Source organism: Electrophorus electricus, chromosome 7, assembly GCF_013358815.1.
Source record: "Electrophorus electricus isolate fEleEle1 chromosome 7, fEleEle1.pri, whole genome shotgun sequence".
NCBI lineage: Eukaryota > Metazoa > Chordata > Actinopteri > Gymnotiformes > Gymnotidae > Electrophorus > Electrophorus electricus.
Genome location: NC_049541.1, coordinates 28,190,791 through 28,208,095, shown reverse-complemented (window position 1 = coordinate 28,208,095; position 17,305 = coordinate 28,190,791). Strand labels below are relative to the sequence as shown.

General features: G+C 45.4%; 2 protein-coding genes across 6 annotated transcripts; both read left to right on the top strand.

The window, feature by feature from the left end:
* The first annotated feature begins 500 nt into the window (after positions 1 to 500).
* On the top strand, positions 501 to 4,681 carry ech1 (enoyl CoA hydratase 1, peroxisomal). Of its 5 annotated transcripts, none has more exons than XM_027021716.2 (10): positions 501 to 685; positions 1,354 to 1,522; positions 1,678 to 1,781; positions 2,237 to 2,361; positions 2,656 to 2,704; positions 3,176 to 3,240; positions 3,527 to 3,597; positions 3,681 to 3,752; positions 3,835 to 3,985; positions 4,172 to 4,681. In XM_027021716.2, exons 1-10 carry the CDS (start codon positions 655 to 657, stop codon positions 4,274 to 4,276), a joined length of 942 nt encoding a protein of 313 aa, XP_026877517.2. In that variant the 5' UTR covers positions 501 to 654; the 3' UTR covers positions 4,277 to 4,681. The 5 variants fall into 5 exon arrangements, with proteins under 5 accessions (XP_026877517.2, XP_026877521.2, XP_026877519.2 ...); XM_027021720.2 differs by having other exon boundaries at positions 502 to 685; positions 1,358 to 1,522; XM_027021718.2 differs by having other exon boundaries at positions 502 to 685; positions 1,316 to 1,522.
* Positions 4,682 to 4,960: 279 nt separating this feature from the next.
* LOC113584658 (thymus-specific serine protease) lies at positions 4,961 to 11,685 on the top strand. Its single transcript, XM_027021715.2, has 12 exons — positions 4,961 to 5,089; positions 5,416 to 5,594; positions 5,737 to 5,836; positions 6,058 to 6,187; positions 6,333 to 6,456; positions 6,609 to 6,686; positions 7,297 to 7,344; positions 7,434 to 7,718; positions 8,876 to 9,011; positions 9,379 to 9,558; positions 10,681 to 10,832; positions 11,301 to 11,685. Exons 1-12 carry the CDS (start codon positions 5,029 to 5,031, stop codon positions 11,382 to 11,384), a joined length of 1,557 nt encoding a protein of 518 aa, XP_026877516.2. The 5' UTR covers positions 4,961 to 5,028; the 3' UTR covers positions 11,385 to 11,685.
* Positions 11,686 to 17,305: the final 5,620 nt, after the last annotated feature.

The window sequence follows — 17,305 nt, the reverse complement described above, 5'->3', positions numbered from 1 at the left end:
AAGATAATATACACTAACCTAATCTAAATTAATCCACACTAATCTACAATAATATACACTAATCTAATATACGATAATCTACACTAATATAAACTAACCTACACTAATCTAATATACACTGCTCTACACTAATCTAATCTACACCAATACACACTAATCTACACTAATGCACACTAAACTCATCTACACCAATCCACACTAGTGGAAATTAATCTACCCTAATAGAATCTAAACTAATCAACACTAATCTACATTTATGCCGAGCCCGGTTTTGGAATGGTCGGGGTTAGATGACAAACCCGCTTTCTGGAATAATCCCCAGATGGCCAGACAGTCGTGTACTCTACAGTAGCGCCTGGCAGGGTTTTCTTCCAGATTTTAGTTCGCCATCTGTCGTAAAGTTGCAGTAGCCAGACATGTTTGTCCCTTCCCATCTCCTGTACGATCAGACGTAAGAATGACGTAATTATAGATACATTTAAAATCAGATTTCTTTAAGAGTCGGTGACCTCGCGTCATAAAATAAGGCACCTGCCACCTGACGTCACGGTTACGGTTGAGTCCCGCTACAGCACGCGTGACCTGCCGCGTGAACTCGCCTCGAACTTTTCTTATCGCCACTAACGCGCGTGTCTATCAGTCTGAAACTACGAGATGAACGTTATCAGACCTGCGCTCGCGGGGGGTAAGGAGCTCGAGGGCGTTTAACCACACCGGTAGTTTTCCGTCATTCTGTGTAGTTTACGTGGCTAACGCGAGCTAACGTTAACCCAGACAGATCTTGGCGCGTGGACGGAGCGCCAAGGGTCCTGGCGATACTTTTATTATATTACCCTTGTACCCAGATAAACGTATATTAGCTAACTTTGTTTCTGAGGGAATATTTCGTCTATATTAGCTAGCTAACTGTTTCTGGGGGGAATATTTCGTCTATATTAGCTAGCGAACACTGTTAGAGGGAATATTTCGTCTATGTTAGCTAACTTTCTGAGGGAATATTTCGTCTATGTTAGCTAACTTTCTGAGGGAATATTTATCGCCTCGTTATCGCAACCGCAGTAACAAGGTTCGCGCACAGTAGGTGAAAGGTCAGAGGTTAAGGTTATGACTTGTGGTTTTAATTCTCTCTCTCTCACGCACTCATTTCCTCCGGTCACCGTTTCGTAGTGGGGTGTCAGACCCGGAACCGTGACGAGGCTCGTGGAGTCTGTTAGTCGTTAGGGTAGCTTTTACGTACGCATGTGTGTTGGAATTAGCCTAAACGTTTCTCTTTTCTTCTCAAACGTGACTTTAAACATGTGTTTTGTCGATGAAGATGTGCAGTGCAGTGAGCTGTTGACGGGCTTTGATCAGGCAGGTCTCTGTGGCTCCCTACCGTGAACACCGTTCGAGCCATGTCGTCACCAGGAGGCCCCGTCCCACCGTTTACCACCCTGTCAATCAGCCGTCCAGCCAATCACATCACGCACGTGGAGTTGCACCGCCCAGAGAAACGCAACGCCATGAATAAGGCTTTCTGGAGGTATTTTCCCCATCGTCCAACTAAAAAAAGGGAAAGTTGAGTTATAAATATAAGCCGTTAGATTTCCCTTCATTCATAGTGTGCAGACAAGGAGATCTCAGGATATGTGTAATTGTATTTGTGTTTTGAGGCCTTTGCTGCAAGTTATGTAACAGTTTTCCTTTCTGCAGTGAAATGGTTGATTGCTTTAACCAGATTGCTGAAGACCCAGAGTGTCGTGTGGTGGTTTTCTCAGGGGCTGGGAAACTTTTTACCGCGGGTAAAGCAACTCTACGTCTCTTACTGCACTACTGGAGAGAACACCAAAGCTGTCACTTGCCATTTTGCAGTAGGACCTCAGCTAATAATTGTCATGGCAGAATGCTGCATCTGTTCTTCAGACTTTTACATAGAACAGTCACAACACGTCTGCAGTCTTCAACCCAGTTACATTTTGCAAAATATTATGCACAGCACCACCTAGTGGTGTAGACTTGGACTTGAACACAGAAATGACTAATACATTCAGGCTGCAGTAATGGATTTGCTAATTCAGTTCAGGGAGCGTTGTGTGGACATGAAATTCAGGGTCTGAAATGTTGGGTGACGTCATGACACTCTGAAGCCCTCACATATACTATTAGCAGTTAGCATGTTTTCAGAATTGGGTTTAATTGTGCTATGGTGTCTGAGGCCAGGCGGTTCACAGAGTCTGAACGGAAGCGTTGTGTGTAGGGATCGACCTGATGAACATGGCTGGGGACCTGCTGCAGCCTAAGGGCTCCGACACAGCCAGGATATCGTGGTACCTCCGCCGCATCGTGGCCAAGTACCAGGAGACCTTCTCAGTCATTGAAAAGGTTCCCCTGTTAGGGTTACCCCCTCTTGTCATGTATCTCCTGTCACAAGTGCTCCGGTTGGGGTGATGTGACTCCTGCAATAACAGCAGTTATTACTTCCTCTTTATTACACTCAAACTGAATTTTGTCTTCAGATTAAAATGACGCTTTTATTAGAAAGTGTGATCATGGCTTTGTCCAGTACTGCCAACCTGCCAACACAGTCAGTGACTCAGGGGTGGCATCTTGGATGGTGGATTAAGTGTTTTGTATAACTGAACTGTGTTCTTTCCTGTGTGTGTGTGGTGCGTGCAGTGTCCGAAGCCTGTGGTAGCGGCCGTGCATGGAGCGTGTGTGGGAGCAGGTCTGTTCACTGGGACGAAGAACCAGTACTGCACATGCACAGCACACAATCTGACACACACACACACACTCAACTTTTCTAGAGCCGCAGTTTCTCTAAGGTCTCAGGTTCTGCCACTCCTTCGTATAGCTGCTGATACCACAATCCTGTATCAGCAGTTTCATGTAACATATTACTGTTATTGTGTGGTTGAAGTAAAGGGTTTATATTTTAATGAATGTTGCTTGGAATACAAACATCAGTTATGTGCTGATGGTAAAAACATTTGTCAGTTGTCTCATTTGTAAGTTAAGTTTCAGAATTGCTGTACTGTCAGCCATATTTACTCAGCACTAACCACCACACGTGTGCTGGTGTTTTGTAGGTCTGGGTTTAAGTGTCTGTTTTTTATTTAAAGAAGTGCTGCAGAGTACAAAAATGCACTATGAATCTCTCTCTCTCTCTCTCTCTCTGTCTCTGTGTCTCTGTCAGGAGTGGATCTGATCACAGCCTGTGACATTCGTTTCTGTACGCAGGATGCCTGGTTTCAGGTGAAGGTATGAACACTTCCTGTTTAAGATGTTTCCACTTGAGCCTGACTATATCCAAATGTGACTTTTTTTTTTCTTTTAATTACTGGTCCTGGATCAGCACTTTCTTCCACATACTAGTCATTAGTTAAAATGACCCCAGGTCAGTACTTTCCAACTGATCAATTTGCCACCTGCCTCCTCAGTTCCGAAAGTGTGTTTCACAGGAGTCTAACCACAAGGGGGTGCAATTCTATTGCTGTTGGAATGTGTGGATATTGGAATGTGATAAATTCTGGTGTGTGTCATTCAGGAAGTGGACATTGGCCTGGCGGCAGATGTGGGAACTTTGCAGCGTCTGCCTAAAGTAATTGGCAGTCGCAGGTAAGATTTAGTCACGTAAAGCCTAATGTGAAATCAAAAGTTGATGTCAGAGGTCCTAATATTGCTTTGTTCCTTTACATCAGCTTGGTGAATGAGCTGGCCCTGACTGCTAGGAAGATGTACTCAGATGAAGCCAAGAGCTCTGGCTTGGTCAGGTAATGTTGCGTACTGCGGTGGATATTCCCAGCTTTGAAAATTTAAATACAAGTATAAGTGTGTTCTCCCTCACGTCCACAGCCGTGTGTTCCCGGACAAAGAGGCTCTCATGGCCGGAGCTTTTGAGGTAGCAGGAGAGATTGCAGCCCGGAGCCCCGTGGCCGTCCAGGGAACCAAAATCAACCTGCTGTACTCCAGGGATCACAGTGTGGCAGAGGGCCTCCAATTTATGGTGGGGCTTCTTCAAACAACACTGCTGAGAACCACAGTAGCACCATGCACACCCACCTTCACGTGTGGTAGAACTACAAACCGTGATAATCTCAGCACAGAACCTATGTCCTGTGCAGTTTTCAGTTCAGCTGACTTCACTCTCATCTTGTCTGTCCTGTCTCATCCTGCGTGTGTGTGTCTCCAGGCCACATGGAACATGAGCATGCTGCAAACCCACGACCTTATGAAGTCCGCCCAGGCAGCCCTGGAGAAGAAGGGTCCTAAAGATGTGCCCTTCTCCAAACTGTGAGGAGGAGACACACATAACCAGGCTGCCGTAGCATCCCCGGACCCAAACCTGTCCTCTTCTGTGTCTCCTGCTGCTCAGAAATCGTTGAACTAGCTGGACATAAAAGGAACTCCTCAGACTGTATGGACTTCCCAAAAGTGTTTTGCAATGTCTGGCCTAGTGCTGAAATGAGAGCTGTAGGTCTTTTAAATGAATAACGAACTACCTGAAGCGATAGCTGGGACTGGGTGTGTGCAGCAGCCTTAGACGCTGTCCTGACACTAAAGGCAGCGGAACTTGCCTGATTCTAACGAGTCAAAAGCATTTGTGTGTTCATTTGTTTCATCTAATTTTGGCATTAAACTTGTGCATTAAGCTACCTTGGACATAGTGTTCATGTTCAAAATAAAATATAAACTCATCTTCCTTGGATGTATTGTTGACTAACTGAAAATGTATTTGCCTTATGTTTGTGGAAAAAGGAGCTATCTATCGCCTGTAATATAATCAGATAGTACCGCATGGGTATCATGTAAGCGTCGTAGTTTTAAATTCTGTGTATCGTGGCTTCTTCCGTTTATGTGAGTTAAGGCTCCTGTGCAGCAGGTGAAGGGCACAGGGCTTTAAATAGTGCACGTGCGAAACGGACACCCGGACCTCCGACTTCTCGTGCGCATTTATTGTTTGGGTGTGTATGGAGAAGTGCCGAGGCGACGGGAGAAAAAGCATTCACGTTTAATTTCGGTAACCGCTTACACGAGCCGTCGGTATTCATGACGCCGTCCGTGATTCGGTGGGTAGTGATGATCCTTCTTATGGACTTGGTCTCTTCAGGTAAGATTTCTTTGCCAAAATAAGTTGATTAAATTGTTACAAAGTCTCACACGCAAACGTGTGTGTGAGAGAGAGAGAAAGAGCGAGAGAAGACATACATGGTGTTGTAAAGTCCTGATACACGTAATGAACTCCGAAAGCTAAAACTTGTAAAGAATCAAAATAGAAACTACACACACACGCGCCATCTTCACTGGGTTTCTTCCCGAGCTTCTTCCAGAAGGTCCCTAATTGGAGCAGGCCAGTCGCAGGTCTTACTAACATCTAAAAGCATTTTATGTGCGTGCCAAGCCCAACACTAACAGAGCCGTGCACATGCGTTTTAGGTCGAGTGCTCTGGAAAACGAAAGAGCGTGTGCGTGACGTCCGACAGCAGAAAGCTAAGCAACACCTGATGATGCGCGCGGGGAAGGGCCCACGCGCCGCCGCCGCTCTTCACAAGGAGGGTCACGTCCACCAGCCGCTCGACCATTTTAGTGCTCAAAACACGGAAACGTTCCCACAGGTCCAAAATTCGGAAACTTTGAGCAAAAGCTTAATCCACGCAAACCCCCCCCCCCCCCCCCCCGAACACGCCACAACGCACGAGCTATCCTCGTGACTAAAACACTCTAGTGTTCAGACTGCTCTGCTTGTCTGTGTGTTAGAGGTTTTTTCTGAACGAGCAGTTCTGGGAGCCAGCCCGCGGCCCCGTGTTCCTCTACATCGAAGGTGAAGGCCCTCTGTCTGAGCTCAGTGTACTGGCAGGTACTGATTCTTTATTTTATAATACAAATGTCCTCAACCTGGATATTATTTACTATGAATTATATTTATTGTACAATTATTAGAAAATATATATGAATATATTCTGTATCAGATTAGCTGGCCATGCACGGTGGCCTGTGAGGTTTGAGGCAGGCACACCTAATTCTTTGCATGCTCAGTTTGTGATTCAGATTCAATGTGAGTGTCCTGCCGCACTTCAGGACACCACGTGGCGATGGCGGAGGAACATGGCGCGCTGCTGGTTGCTCTGGAGCACCGTTTCTACGGCACCAGCATCCACTCAGGGGCTCTGGAAACCCGCAACCTGCAGCACCTCTCCAGCCAGCAGGCGTGAGTGTACCCAGTCAGCACACGCACACTCGCACGCTACAAGGTTCACATCTCTCTCACTCCCTGTCTCCCTCGCTCCCTCTCTCCCTGTCTCATGTCTCCCTCTCTCCCTGTCTCCCTATCTCCCTGTCTCCCTGTCCCCCAGACTCTCAGACCTTGCTGCATTCCAGCGCTACATCAAGCAGAAGTATAACCTCAGCCGCCGGAACACCTGGATCAGTTTTGGGGGGTCGTATGCTGGCGCACTGTCGGCCTGGCTTAGGGGAAAGGTCTGTGCACCCGTGCCCTTTAACCTCTGCAGCAGGAAATCCCCTAGAATGCATTATGTCCCCAAACATGCTGACATGACTAACAATAAATAAATAATGTGAAGGACTAGCTAACATGGTGTGGTTTGCATGATGTTCTCTGGATGTTGTAGTTCCCACACCTCATCTATGGGGCTGTGGCGTCTTCTGCACCTGTACGGGCTGAATTGGATTTTTCTGCTTATAACAAAGTAAGTGTATTAAAATAGCATGTTATAGTGTGTTATAATATGTTATAGAGTGTTACAGTGTTACACCATGTTCTACTGTGTTATAATGTGTTCTGCTGTGTTATAGCATGTCACAGTGTGTTACACCATGTTCTAGTGTGCTATAATGTGTTATAGCATGTCATAGCGTGGTATAGCGTGTTACAGTGTGTTACACCTTGTTCTAGTGTGTTATAATGGGTTATATTGTGTTACAGTGTTCTGGTGTGTTATAATGTGTTATAGCATGTCAGTGTGGTATAGTGTGTCATAGAGTGTTACACCCTGTTCTAGTGTGTTACACCATGTTTTAATGTGTTATAGTGTGTTATTGTGTGTTATAGCGTGTTACAGTGTGGTATAGCGTGTCATAGTTTGTTACACCATGTTCTAGTGTGTTATAATGTGGTATAACATGTCATAGTGTGGTATAGCATGTTATAGCATGTCATAGCATTGTAATCCTGTTTCTGGCCGCATTATTATCCTGTGCGCTTCTTGCTGTGAAACTCTGAATGTTTAATGCATTCGTGGAGTTTCATGGAGACTGTAGTTACAGCGATGTTTTTCAGTGTGTCTCTTCCGTCTGCAGGTGGTGGGACGCAGTCTTATGGATGAGAGGGTGGGAGGTTCTGAGAAGGTAAGAACACCACGCCTGTGTCTGTGTGCACACGTATGTAAGTGCATTACTGTGTACTCGCGTCTGTGTGTGTTGCCCTTCTCGCTCAGTGTTTGAACAACATCTGGGAGGGCTTCAGGGCCGTGGAGGCCGTTCTGCAGGGGGGCAATGTGGCGAAGGTGGGGACGGACTTTGCATGCTGTGAACCGCCCACAAGTCCCGAGGATCAGGCCGAGCTCATGCAGAGCCTGGCTGACATCTTTATGGGGAGCGTCCAGTACAACGAAGAGGGCGTGTCCCTGACCATTGCCCGTCTCTGCGACCTGATGACCAATCAGGACGAAGCTGGAGTGCAGGACGAGGAAGCCTACTCCAGACTGGTTAAACTGGTGGAGGTGAGGACACTAGATGTCCTGCAGTAGGTTTGGTTCTCAGCCATCCTCACTACGGTGCTCCAGCCCATGATCGTGCCCTGGATCACTATTCACTGTTTTTACCCTTCTGAAAATGAGGACTGACTTGTGTGTAGCAACTACTGGGTAACTCAGAGTATATCAGCACACACACACACACACACACACACACACACACACACACACACACACACACACACACACACACACACAGTGTATCAGCTCCGAGTAACTCAGTATACTCTTCATCAGCTGACAGTAATGCACAAATACACTCTGGACACAGGCAGCCAGTTTTGATCAGAAATCTTTTTCATACATTTTCATAGTACAAAGAACAGGGTTGTCTGTAGCGCCACCTACATCTCTTGGCATAATCTATAATTGAATTATCTGACTTCACTCCAAAACATCTGGTTTTATGCTAAATCACTGGCATTAAGTAATTTAATTTATTCAGAAAACTTTTAATCAGATCATATTTACACTATAAACAACCTCTTTCTTTGTAGTCATTCTGAATATTAAAAATAATAGGCTAAGCGAACAGAGGTCTGTCTGATTTTTCAGATCACTAGTCACTCTGTCTAGCACTTTGGTTTTCCAGTTTACTGGAAACAGTACTGTAAAGATGTTACTGAGAAAGTGAGCAGATTCTGTTAGGGTCACCATGTTGCCATGTGATTAGCTGAGATGACCAGCTATTTAATTCTATAATTAAGGGTTTGTTATAACTATTGTGTATTGGTAACTGCTCATCTCTCTGTGAATTATTTCATTAATTCAGTATAATTATATATCAGGCCAACATTCAGAACAGGGGAAGAGTTCACAGAATTTACCCAAACAAAAAGGCAGGTGGCACCATGGATCTCTAATCGCTTCCTAAAGATGCAGTAGGGCTTGAATTCACAAGTCCAGGTGTCATAAAGCATTTTGTTTTTATTTTTTATTTACTTTTAAATTGTCCCACCAGCTATGTTGAGAGTTATTTCAGGGAGTAAACCATGTCAGATTATGGACCCTCTTCCAGGGTTAAGATGCTCATAATACTCATAGGAAATCCCAGTGTTTTTGTTGTGCTTGTGTGTGTGTGTGTGTGTGTGTGTGTGCTTGTGCATGTGCTTGTGTGTGCGCAGGTTTATCGCACACTGGAGAAAGAGCCATGTTTAGACGTCTCTCACAGGCAGACCGTCCTAACCCTCAATAAAACAACAGATAGCAGATCTGGGTATAGACAGTGGTTCTACCAAACCTGCACGGAGTTCGGCTTCTGTACGTATAGGTGACTTTACACTTGTTTATTTTTTAAGCACTAATGTAGACCTGCACACACACACACACACACACACACACACACACACACACACACACACACACACACACACACACACACACACAAACACAAACACACACACACACACAAACAAACTTCATATAGTTCTTTAAGACACCAAACAGTTCTCTCAATAACTGTGTGTGACTGTAAACAAGTCAACTAGTCCTGATGCTTTGGAAACATCTTGAGTAGAGGGCTTTTGTTGTATGTTTGTAAACTTTGCAATGTGTGTGTGTGTGTGTGTGTGTGTGTGTGTGTGTGTGTGTGCGTGTGCGTGCGTGTGTGTGTGTGTGTGATGAGCAGATCAGACATGTGAAGACACAAGCTGCCCTTTCTCACGCATGCTGACTCTGCAGACTCAGACTCAGCTCTGCCGCCTGCTGTTCGGGCTCCCTCAGCACACCCTTTCCATGAACATCGCCTTTACCAACCAGTACTATGGAGGAGATGAGCCCCACAGCCAGCGTGTGCTCTATGTCAATGGTGAACACAGTACAGCAGCACTGCACATGTGGGCTCATAACCTAGGAAACAGCAGTAGAGCTAATAAGACAAATATATTATCCAGGTACAAATGAAATGACTTATGGGTATTATGAGATTTCCCACTAATCTCACGGTTCTCTTCTGTAACTCTGGTGTAACAGAAGTGGTGTCTTAGTGGTTAAGGTACTCAAATAGTAATCAGATGTTTGTCAGTTTAAGTCCCATCACTGCCAAGTTGTCACTTTTGGTCCCCTGAACAAGACCCTTAACCCTCAATTACTCAAGATGTGTTCAGTCATAATTGTAAGTCGCTTTGGATAAAAGTGTCAGATAAATGTCATAATGTAACTGGACAGATGCTGAATCATGTCTGAAACAGATTTGAAGCAAGGCTATCGTGTTGGGATTTAGTGCAGGGTATTTAATGTTGGGGTTTAGTGTTGTGGTTTAGTGCAGGGTATTCAGTGTTGGGGTTTACTGTTGGGGTATAGTGCAGGGTATTCGATGTTGGGGTTTAGTGTAGGGTATTCAGTTTTGGGGTTTAGTGTAAGGTATTCAATGTTGGGGTTTAGTGTAGGGTATTCAGTTTTGGGGTTTAGTGTAAGGTATTCAATGTTGGGGTTTAGTGTACGGTATTCAGTTGGGGTTTAGTGCAGGGTATTCAGTGTTGGGGTTTGATGTTGGGGTTTAGTATTGGGGTTTAGTGTAGTGTATTTAATGTTGGGGTTTAGTATTGTGGTTTAGTGCGGGGTATTCAGTATTGGGGTTTAGTGTTGTGGGGGGTTTATTGTTTGGCGGTTTGGGTAGTTAGTGTTGAGCTTTCAGTGTTAGGGGTTTAGTGTTTGGGGTTTATTTTGTGCTTGCTTTAATGTTGGACATTGAGTGTTAGGGGTTTAGTATGGTGTAATTAATTTAGGGGTTAGTGGCGGGGATAGTGTTGTGAGTTAGGTGTTTTGGTTAAATGTTGGGTATTTAGTATTGTGTGTTCAGTGTTTTGTGGTGTATTTGGTATGGATGCTTAGTCTTGGGGGTTAGTGTTGAGCATTGAGGGATGTGGTTGAGTGAGTAGTGTGAGAGCTCCACCTTTCTGCTGCTTGACCATGACACTCTGACCATTAGGTGACATTGACCCTTGGATGGAGCTGAGCGTGGTGCGGAATGACGGCAGCGTGGACAGAGACAGGGCTGTGGTCATTAACGGTACTGCTCACTGTGCGGACATGAATCCCACGCGTCCTGGAGACAGACTGTCCCTGCATCAGGCCAGGAAGGTAAGAGAGAGGGAGAGAGACGGGGGAGAGAGATGGAGGAGAGAGACGGAGGGAGAAAGACGGAGGGAGAGAGATGGAGGGAGAGAGACGGAGGAGAGAGATGGAGGGGGAGAGGGACGGAGGAGAAGGACGGAGGGAGAGAGATGGAGGAGAGGGACGGAGGGAGAGAGACGGAGGGAGAGAGATGGAGGGAGAGAGACGGAGGCCTGAAAACAAATTGATTGTACGAGGAAACAGTAGTGACACGTGCAAATATAATGATGGATTACTGGAGTAGTTTGGTTGAGAAGCCACACTGAGCTAACACCACTCTTCTCCCTCTCACTTTCTCACTCTCTCTTACTGTCAATCTTTCTCATTCTCTTTATCACTCTCTCACTCTCACTCTTTTTCTCAATCTTTCTCACTCTCTCTCTCATTCCTTCTGCACAAACACTTAACATGTGCTTTATATTTTTTTCAATGCAGGAAATTGAAAGGCATGTTGCCACATGGCTGAAGTATGCAGCGTGGGAGAACATGGATTGGCCAACTGGGATTCTTGGTGGTTGATCATGTGACCAAAATGGGCCAGCCTGGTTCACCTACTATTACCCTTCTAATCTGCCTACTGTCAAATTATCTTATCACAACTGCATGTGTGTGTTACCTCACTGTATGTGCATGTGTAGAGATGCCTTTCACTGTCTTCTAGTCCTGTCCAATAGCCACTATGGGCAAGGTCCTGTCCTGTTCTGTCCTGCTGCTCTGTGATCATGCTCAGTGATCCTGTAAATCTTAGCTTTGGATGAAATGTACTCAGATGTACTCAAATACACTCAAATTTATCAGTGCTTTGTTTTAATGTGTGAACGCTTGCCATAGTCTCTGTGTGCTCTGTAGACATTCTGCTATTTGAATAAACACAAAACACTGACCGTATGGCAGTTTTACACACACACTGCCCTGCCTCCCTCGTCCGTTCAAGCATTTCAACTGTAGACTTATTACACGGTTATTAACGTTATGGCTCATCACTCAGGACCTGCTGTAAAGAGTTCAGCCACGACAATGAATCTGACGTGAAAGCGTCTGTGGAGCTACGAGCGTAAGGTGGGTGTAAGGAAGTACAGATTTGGTACGGCATCTCCTTAACAATGGAAAATGAATTTATTAAACTTTAATTATTAAACAAAAGTAACAACATATTATTGCTGGATATTGTGAAATTTTGTTGGATATTATTCTTTGGATTATTGTTTTATAGTTTATTGGTAGATGGATATTGTTGAAGACTATTATTGGAGATTATTTTGTATTATTTTTATTATTGGAGATTATTTTGTATTATTATTTTATCTTTTGAACATTATTGTTGGATATTGGATGTTTTGACGGATATTGTTGGAAGTACTAGTGATTTTTGTAATCACTGTGATGTCATCACCCTGCACGGAGCGTTGAGGAGGGCACAGTCCTGTCAGGTTCGACATGCCGTGTGTGTTTGTCATTTCCTATATGGTGACTGTTTCTATTCATTAGTTTTAATGTCATTGTAATTCTACAGTTAGCTGGTTTGTTTTATAAGAAACAATAACAAATGCCAGTTACCAGGTTCTATAGTTACGTTTACCTAAACATTAAATTCATAGTCATTCATATGTGCTTATGAGGTCCTGGCCGAACTAAACGCTTGCGGTGTGTTTTGCTGTGCAACTCATCTCTCCACAGTGTTAGCGGGCACAAGGGACTTCAGTGGGATACACAGACGCTTATCCAGTGAGGGACATTTAACTAATGGATTCATGCAAAGTGGCTACAAACAAGCCGAACCCCAACAGAAACCCAGAATCAGTGATCACAGAATCTGTGAATCTGTTTGTGAGGGCAGGAGTGTAAGGGGAGCAACAAGCAGTTGCCCCTCAGCCATCTGTTTGGCAGTGTGTGTGTGTGTGTGCACATATGTCTGTGTGTGTGAGTGGTGTGTGTGCGTACATGTCTGTGATGAGGGTGTGTGTGTGTGTGTGAGAGACAAGGGGTGTGTACTATGCCTGCTGCTCACTGCTGACTCTTGCTGATTGATGATGTCCACTCCCCTGGGGTCAAGCAGGTCATGACCTCCCACCACTGTCCCCCCCACAGAGAGGGCCTCCTCTATCCTTACACACACACACACATACACACCACACACAAATACATTCACTTTCCCTCTCATGGGCAAATGCTGTCATTGGTACCACATTTATTGACATTAGTTTCCTTACATAAGCATTTAAAAAACATCTATAACACAGAATTTGCTTAAAAGTCACACATATTCATATATATGTCATATATATATATATATATATACTACATTACTACTAAGTTATGTATATTATGTCTACATTTTGCCTACATTATGAATACATTATGACTACATTGACTACATTATGACTACATAATGAATACATTATGTCTACATTATGACCAGTCATGCCCATCTCTCTGTGGTTAATCTCCTTGTTCTTTCCTGCCTATTATGAGTCCAGGGGTTGTGGAACTGCTGGGATAACCACACTGCTCGGCTTATCTATGAGCTGTGCCATTTCTAAGAAGCTTATCAGCACATCTACCAGTACCAGTACCAGTACCAGTACCAGTCATCAGAGGCTCTAACTGGTGAGCACTCCCTGTAACAGTGACTCAGTGTTCATACAGAGTTCATTTGAACTGAAAGTTCAGGGATTTGAGATGTAGCTTGAAATTGTAAAGAATCTAAGGTACTGCTGATCTGAGATCAGACTTCCACCGTCAGTATGTGTGAATTACACGGTTACGCTGCTGCTTCAGTAGTGATCACTCTGACCAACAGGTGCTTCCACCAGGACGCCTGCATGGATCTCACAACTTCCTTCACATTGTCACACCATGTGTGCATAAATAAACAACATTAGCAGGTTGTTGATAATACTATGTGTTTGTGTGTTTGTGTGTGTTTGTATGTGTGTGTGTGTGTGTTTGTGTGTGTGTGTTTGCGTGTTTATTTGTGTGTGTGTGTGTTTGTGTGTGTGTTTGTGTGTGTGTGTGTGTGTGTGTGTGTGTGTGTGTATGTGTGTGTGTGTTTGTGTGAGTGTGTTTGTGTGTGTGTGTTTGTGTGTGTGTGTGTACTGTGAGGTCCTACAGTCCTAAATCCTACACACTGCATCTTATCTCATCATCACCTAAACTGATCAGAGTCTGGAAGCTTTGTAACAGAGCACTGACTCTCTCTCTCTCTCTCTCTCTCTCTCTCTCTCTCTCTCTCTCTCTCTCTCTCTCTCTCTCTCCCCCCCCCTCTCCCTCTCTCTCGTCCATTCTCTTGATCAATGAGCATGAGCCAGAGCCACAGCTATTAATCAGAGCCTATCAGCTATCTGTCTCCCACAACAACCAATCACAGCGGCCCGGCAGCTGCCCCATGACAAATGGAGCAAGGAGAGAAGGTGTGGGGCAGGGTGTGTGTGTGTGTGTGTGTGTGTGTGTGTGCGCGTGCGTGCGTACGTGTGTGCGTGTCTGTGTGTGTGTGTGGAGGGGAGGTCTATCTGATCCTAGCCAGGCTGCAGAACAACAGCATTTACAGATGACTCCAGATGCTGACTGAAAATACACACAGATACACACATGCATACACACACACACACAGATACATACACACTCACACACAGATATGCACAAACACAGACACAGACACAATTTGTATTAATGCACTGTACTCATGAAATCACTTTCCAGATCAAAACACCCTGAGCCATTAAACTCAAATTGTAACAAATAAAAGCCCATCACTATCTGTTAATCACTAAATCAGCAAATATGTTTTTAAGAGGAAATTTGAATGCAGGTGTTATGACAAACCTTCGCTAAGTGTTTTCTGTCGGAAGGTTGTATAATATCAGGCTTCTGTGCACATGCTGTTCTGGGGTCAGTATAGCAGTACAGCTTTCTACGTTCTGCTCTAATTCTACACTATGCTTCTGTATGTAGAAACCTCCAGGAATTCTGTACCAGGCAAAAACACACCTCCAGCGCTCAGTGCAGACCTTCACTCAGATTTATGGACCACTTGGCTTGCCATAGCTCCTTTGCCCTAGCCCTTCCCCACATGTGCACATCCATCAGTCCCATGGCCAGCAGAAGGCCGCTGATCTCCTCCCATGGCTCACGCCCCGGGACAGCCGGAGCAAGGGAGAGCGAGCTGGAGGAAATGGGAGAAGCTTGGATTACTTTCTCATGACGGTTTGGTAACACAGCAGAAGAAAAACGTTCTCCAACACAAAATGTATGCACATAAGATATGAGGTGCTTTTAAGGGCATGGTGTTGATGTGAGGTGTGTGTGTGTGTGGGTGTGAGTGAAGGGCTGTGTGGGTGTGAGTGAAGGGGGGTGTATGTAGGTAGGTTGTGTGTGTGTGTGTGTGTGTGTGTGTGTGTGTGTGTGTGAGTGAAGGGGTGTGTGTGTGTGTTGACATTTTGTTGACGCAAATAATTTCTCATTTGTTTTGAAACTGTGGCAGCTGATTTGGATCACCCACAAACCCATACACACACACATGCATACACACACACACACCCCACAATCATCCAGACACACACACACACCCACACTAGAAAGGTTGAAAAACACAAAACCATCGATGCCATAGCAATCTCAGAAAGGCTCTACATCAAATACATAAGCATCCACACAACAGCCAGGAAAGTCAACAGTCACACGTAGCTCATCAACTGATGGTGTGGCCAGTCAAGTATTGTTGGGAGTAGTGTTTAGAGTAGTGCTGGGAGTATTGTTTAGAGTAGTCTTTGGAGTATTGTTGGGAGAAGTGTTTGGAGTAGTGTTGGGAGTATTGTTTACAGTAGTGTTTGGAGTAGTGTTTCGCGTTTGGAGTAATGTTGGGAGTATTGTTTACAGTTGTGTTTGGAGTAGTGTTGGGAGTAGTGTTTAGAGTCCCTCAATAGTGTTTAGAGTAGTGTTTGAGGTAGTGTTTAGAGTAGTGTTTAAAATCTCTCCCTCCTGCCAGCTAAGTGTTTCACCCCAGTCTGGTAGTGGTGTAAAGCCATTAACATGAATTTATTTCAAAGAGAGAAACATCAGCACTGTGTAAAACAGATCTGTCTGTGGCTAAATTCCGTTAAAGTCTTACGAACATCATTGCTCTTTATACACCAGGTTCTTTAGCAACGACTAAACACACTCTCTATTAGCAGACGTAGCTTGGCACTTGGTGAACCTCCCTCTCATGCCCTCTCACTCTCTCACCCACTCTCTCACTCTCTCACACACTCTCTCACTCTGTTACACACACACACACACACACTATCTCTCACTCTCCACCCCCAACCCTCCAACATGTTTTCGTTTTCTCTGCCTTGCGCCCAGAGTGACAGGTAGATTAAAGGGTGTGATAGATGCACCTCTTTCTATCACCCCCTCTCCAGCTCCTCCCTCTCTCCCTCTCTCCCTCTCCCACTCCCTCTCTCCCTCTATCTATCATGAAGCCCGGTGTAATTGCGGCTGTGTCGGCCTGGCACTGCTAGCTGCCATCCATCTCCTTAATAACAAACAGTCAGGAAAACGGATGAGGCTTAGTCTCAGAGTTAATCTCCATCTGTAAGGAGGCCAGCCGAGGGGGAAGAGAGGGAGAGAGGGAGGGAGAGGAGACAATGAGGGAGGGCATAGAGGAAAAGAAAAGGATGAAGGGAGATACGGAAACAGAAAGAAAGCATGACTTGGTTAGTTGAAGGAGACATTGGAAAGGGCCATGGATTCTCTGATCCTCTTGAACTGAAGGAACCCAATGTGAGACAGGACCTAGTGTAGGAGGTGCCAGGAGCAGAATGTGAGACAAGACCTAGTGTAGGAGGAGCCAGGAGGACAGTGTGAGACAGGACCTGGTGTCAGAGGAGCCAGGAGCAGAATGTGAGACAGGACCTGGTGTGGGAGGAGCCAGGAGGACAGTATGAGATAGGACCTGGTGTAGGAGGTGCCAAAGCAGAGTGTGGGACAGGACCTGGTGTGGGAGGAGCCTCGCTGGCCAAAGAGCAGCAGAGTTACTAACAGGCTTTAAAGAAACAGATGAAGATGATGCAAGAATAAGGTGAAGCACGCAAGAGAACATCTCACTGTGGAGCTGCGAGCACCTCAGGAGCTCAACGTTCCTGCAGAAGAGCGAGGAAAGCGAGAGAGTGGAGAAAGTTGCAGACGTGAGTGAGAGGAGAGTTGCTTGTAGTGAGGGAGCGCGAGGGCGGTGCAGGCATATTTATGGGCACCCAGCCAGCCAGGCGAGGCGAGGCGAGGTGAGGCGAGGCAAGGCGAGACGAGGCGGTCATCAGTGAGGTGGACTCAGGCTCGTAAAACCCGCTCTCCCTGACGATAATCCCACTGCCTCCCTGGCAAGCTGTGGGCCGCCCACGGGGCTTTGATGTCCCACAGTGCACTGGGGCATGCGGGGTCCTGGCAGTATTTAGAGCTTTTCG

What these genes read in the sequence shown, in the direction of transcription:
- ech1 (XM_027021716.2), top strand. Translation starts at nt 655, where the DNA reads ATGAACGTTATCAGACCTGCGCTCGCGGGGG. An exon ending in TGGGAAACTTTTTACCGCGG is followed by an intron (nt 1,782 to 2,236) that starts GTAAAGCAACTC and finishes CGTTGTGTGTAG; the next exon opens with GGATCGACCTGATGAACATG. An exon ending in CCTTCTCAGTCATTGAAAAG is followed by an intron (nt 2,362 to 2,655) that starts GTTCCCCTGTTA and finishes TGGTGCGTGCAG; the next exon opens with TGTCCGAAGCCTGTGGTAGC.
- LOC113584658 (XM_027021715.2), top strand. Translation starts at nt 5,029, where the DNA reads ATGACGCCGTCCGTGATTCGGTGGGTAGTGATGATCCTTCTTATGGAC. An exon ending in ACACGGAAACGTTCCCACAG is followed by an intron (nt 5,595 to 5,736) that starts GTCCAAAATTCG and finishes TCTGTGTGTTAG; the next exon opens with AGGTTTTTTCTGAACGAGCA. An exon ending in CGGCCTGGCTTAGGGGAAAG is followed by an intron (nt 6,457 to 6,608) that starts GTCTGTGCACCC and finishes TGGATGTTGTAG; the next exon opens with TTCCCACACCTCATCTATGG.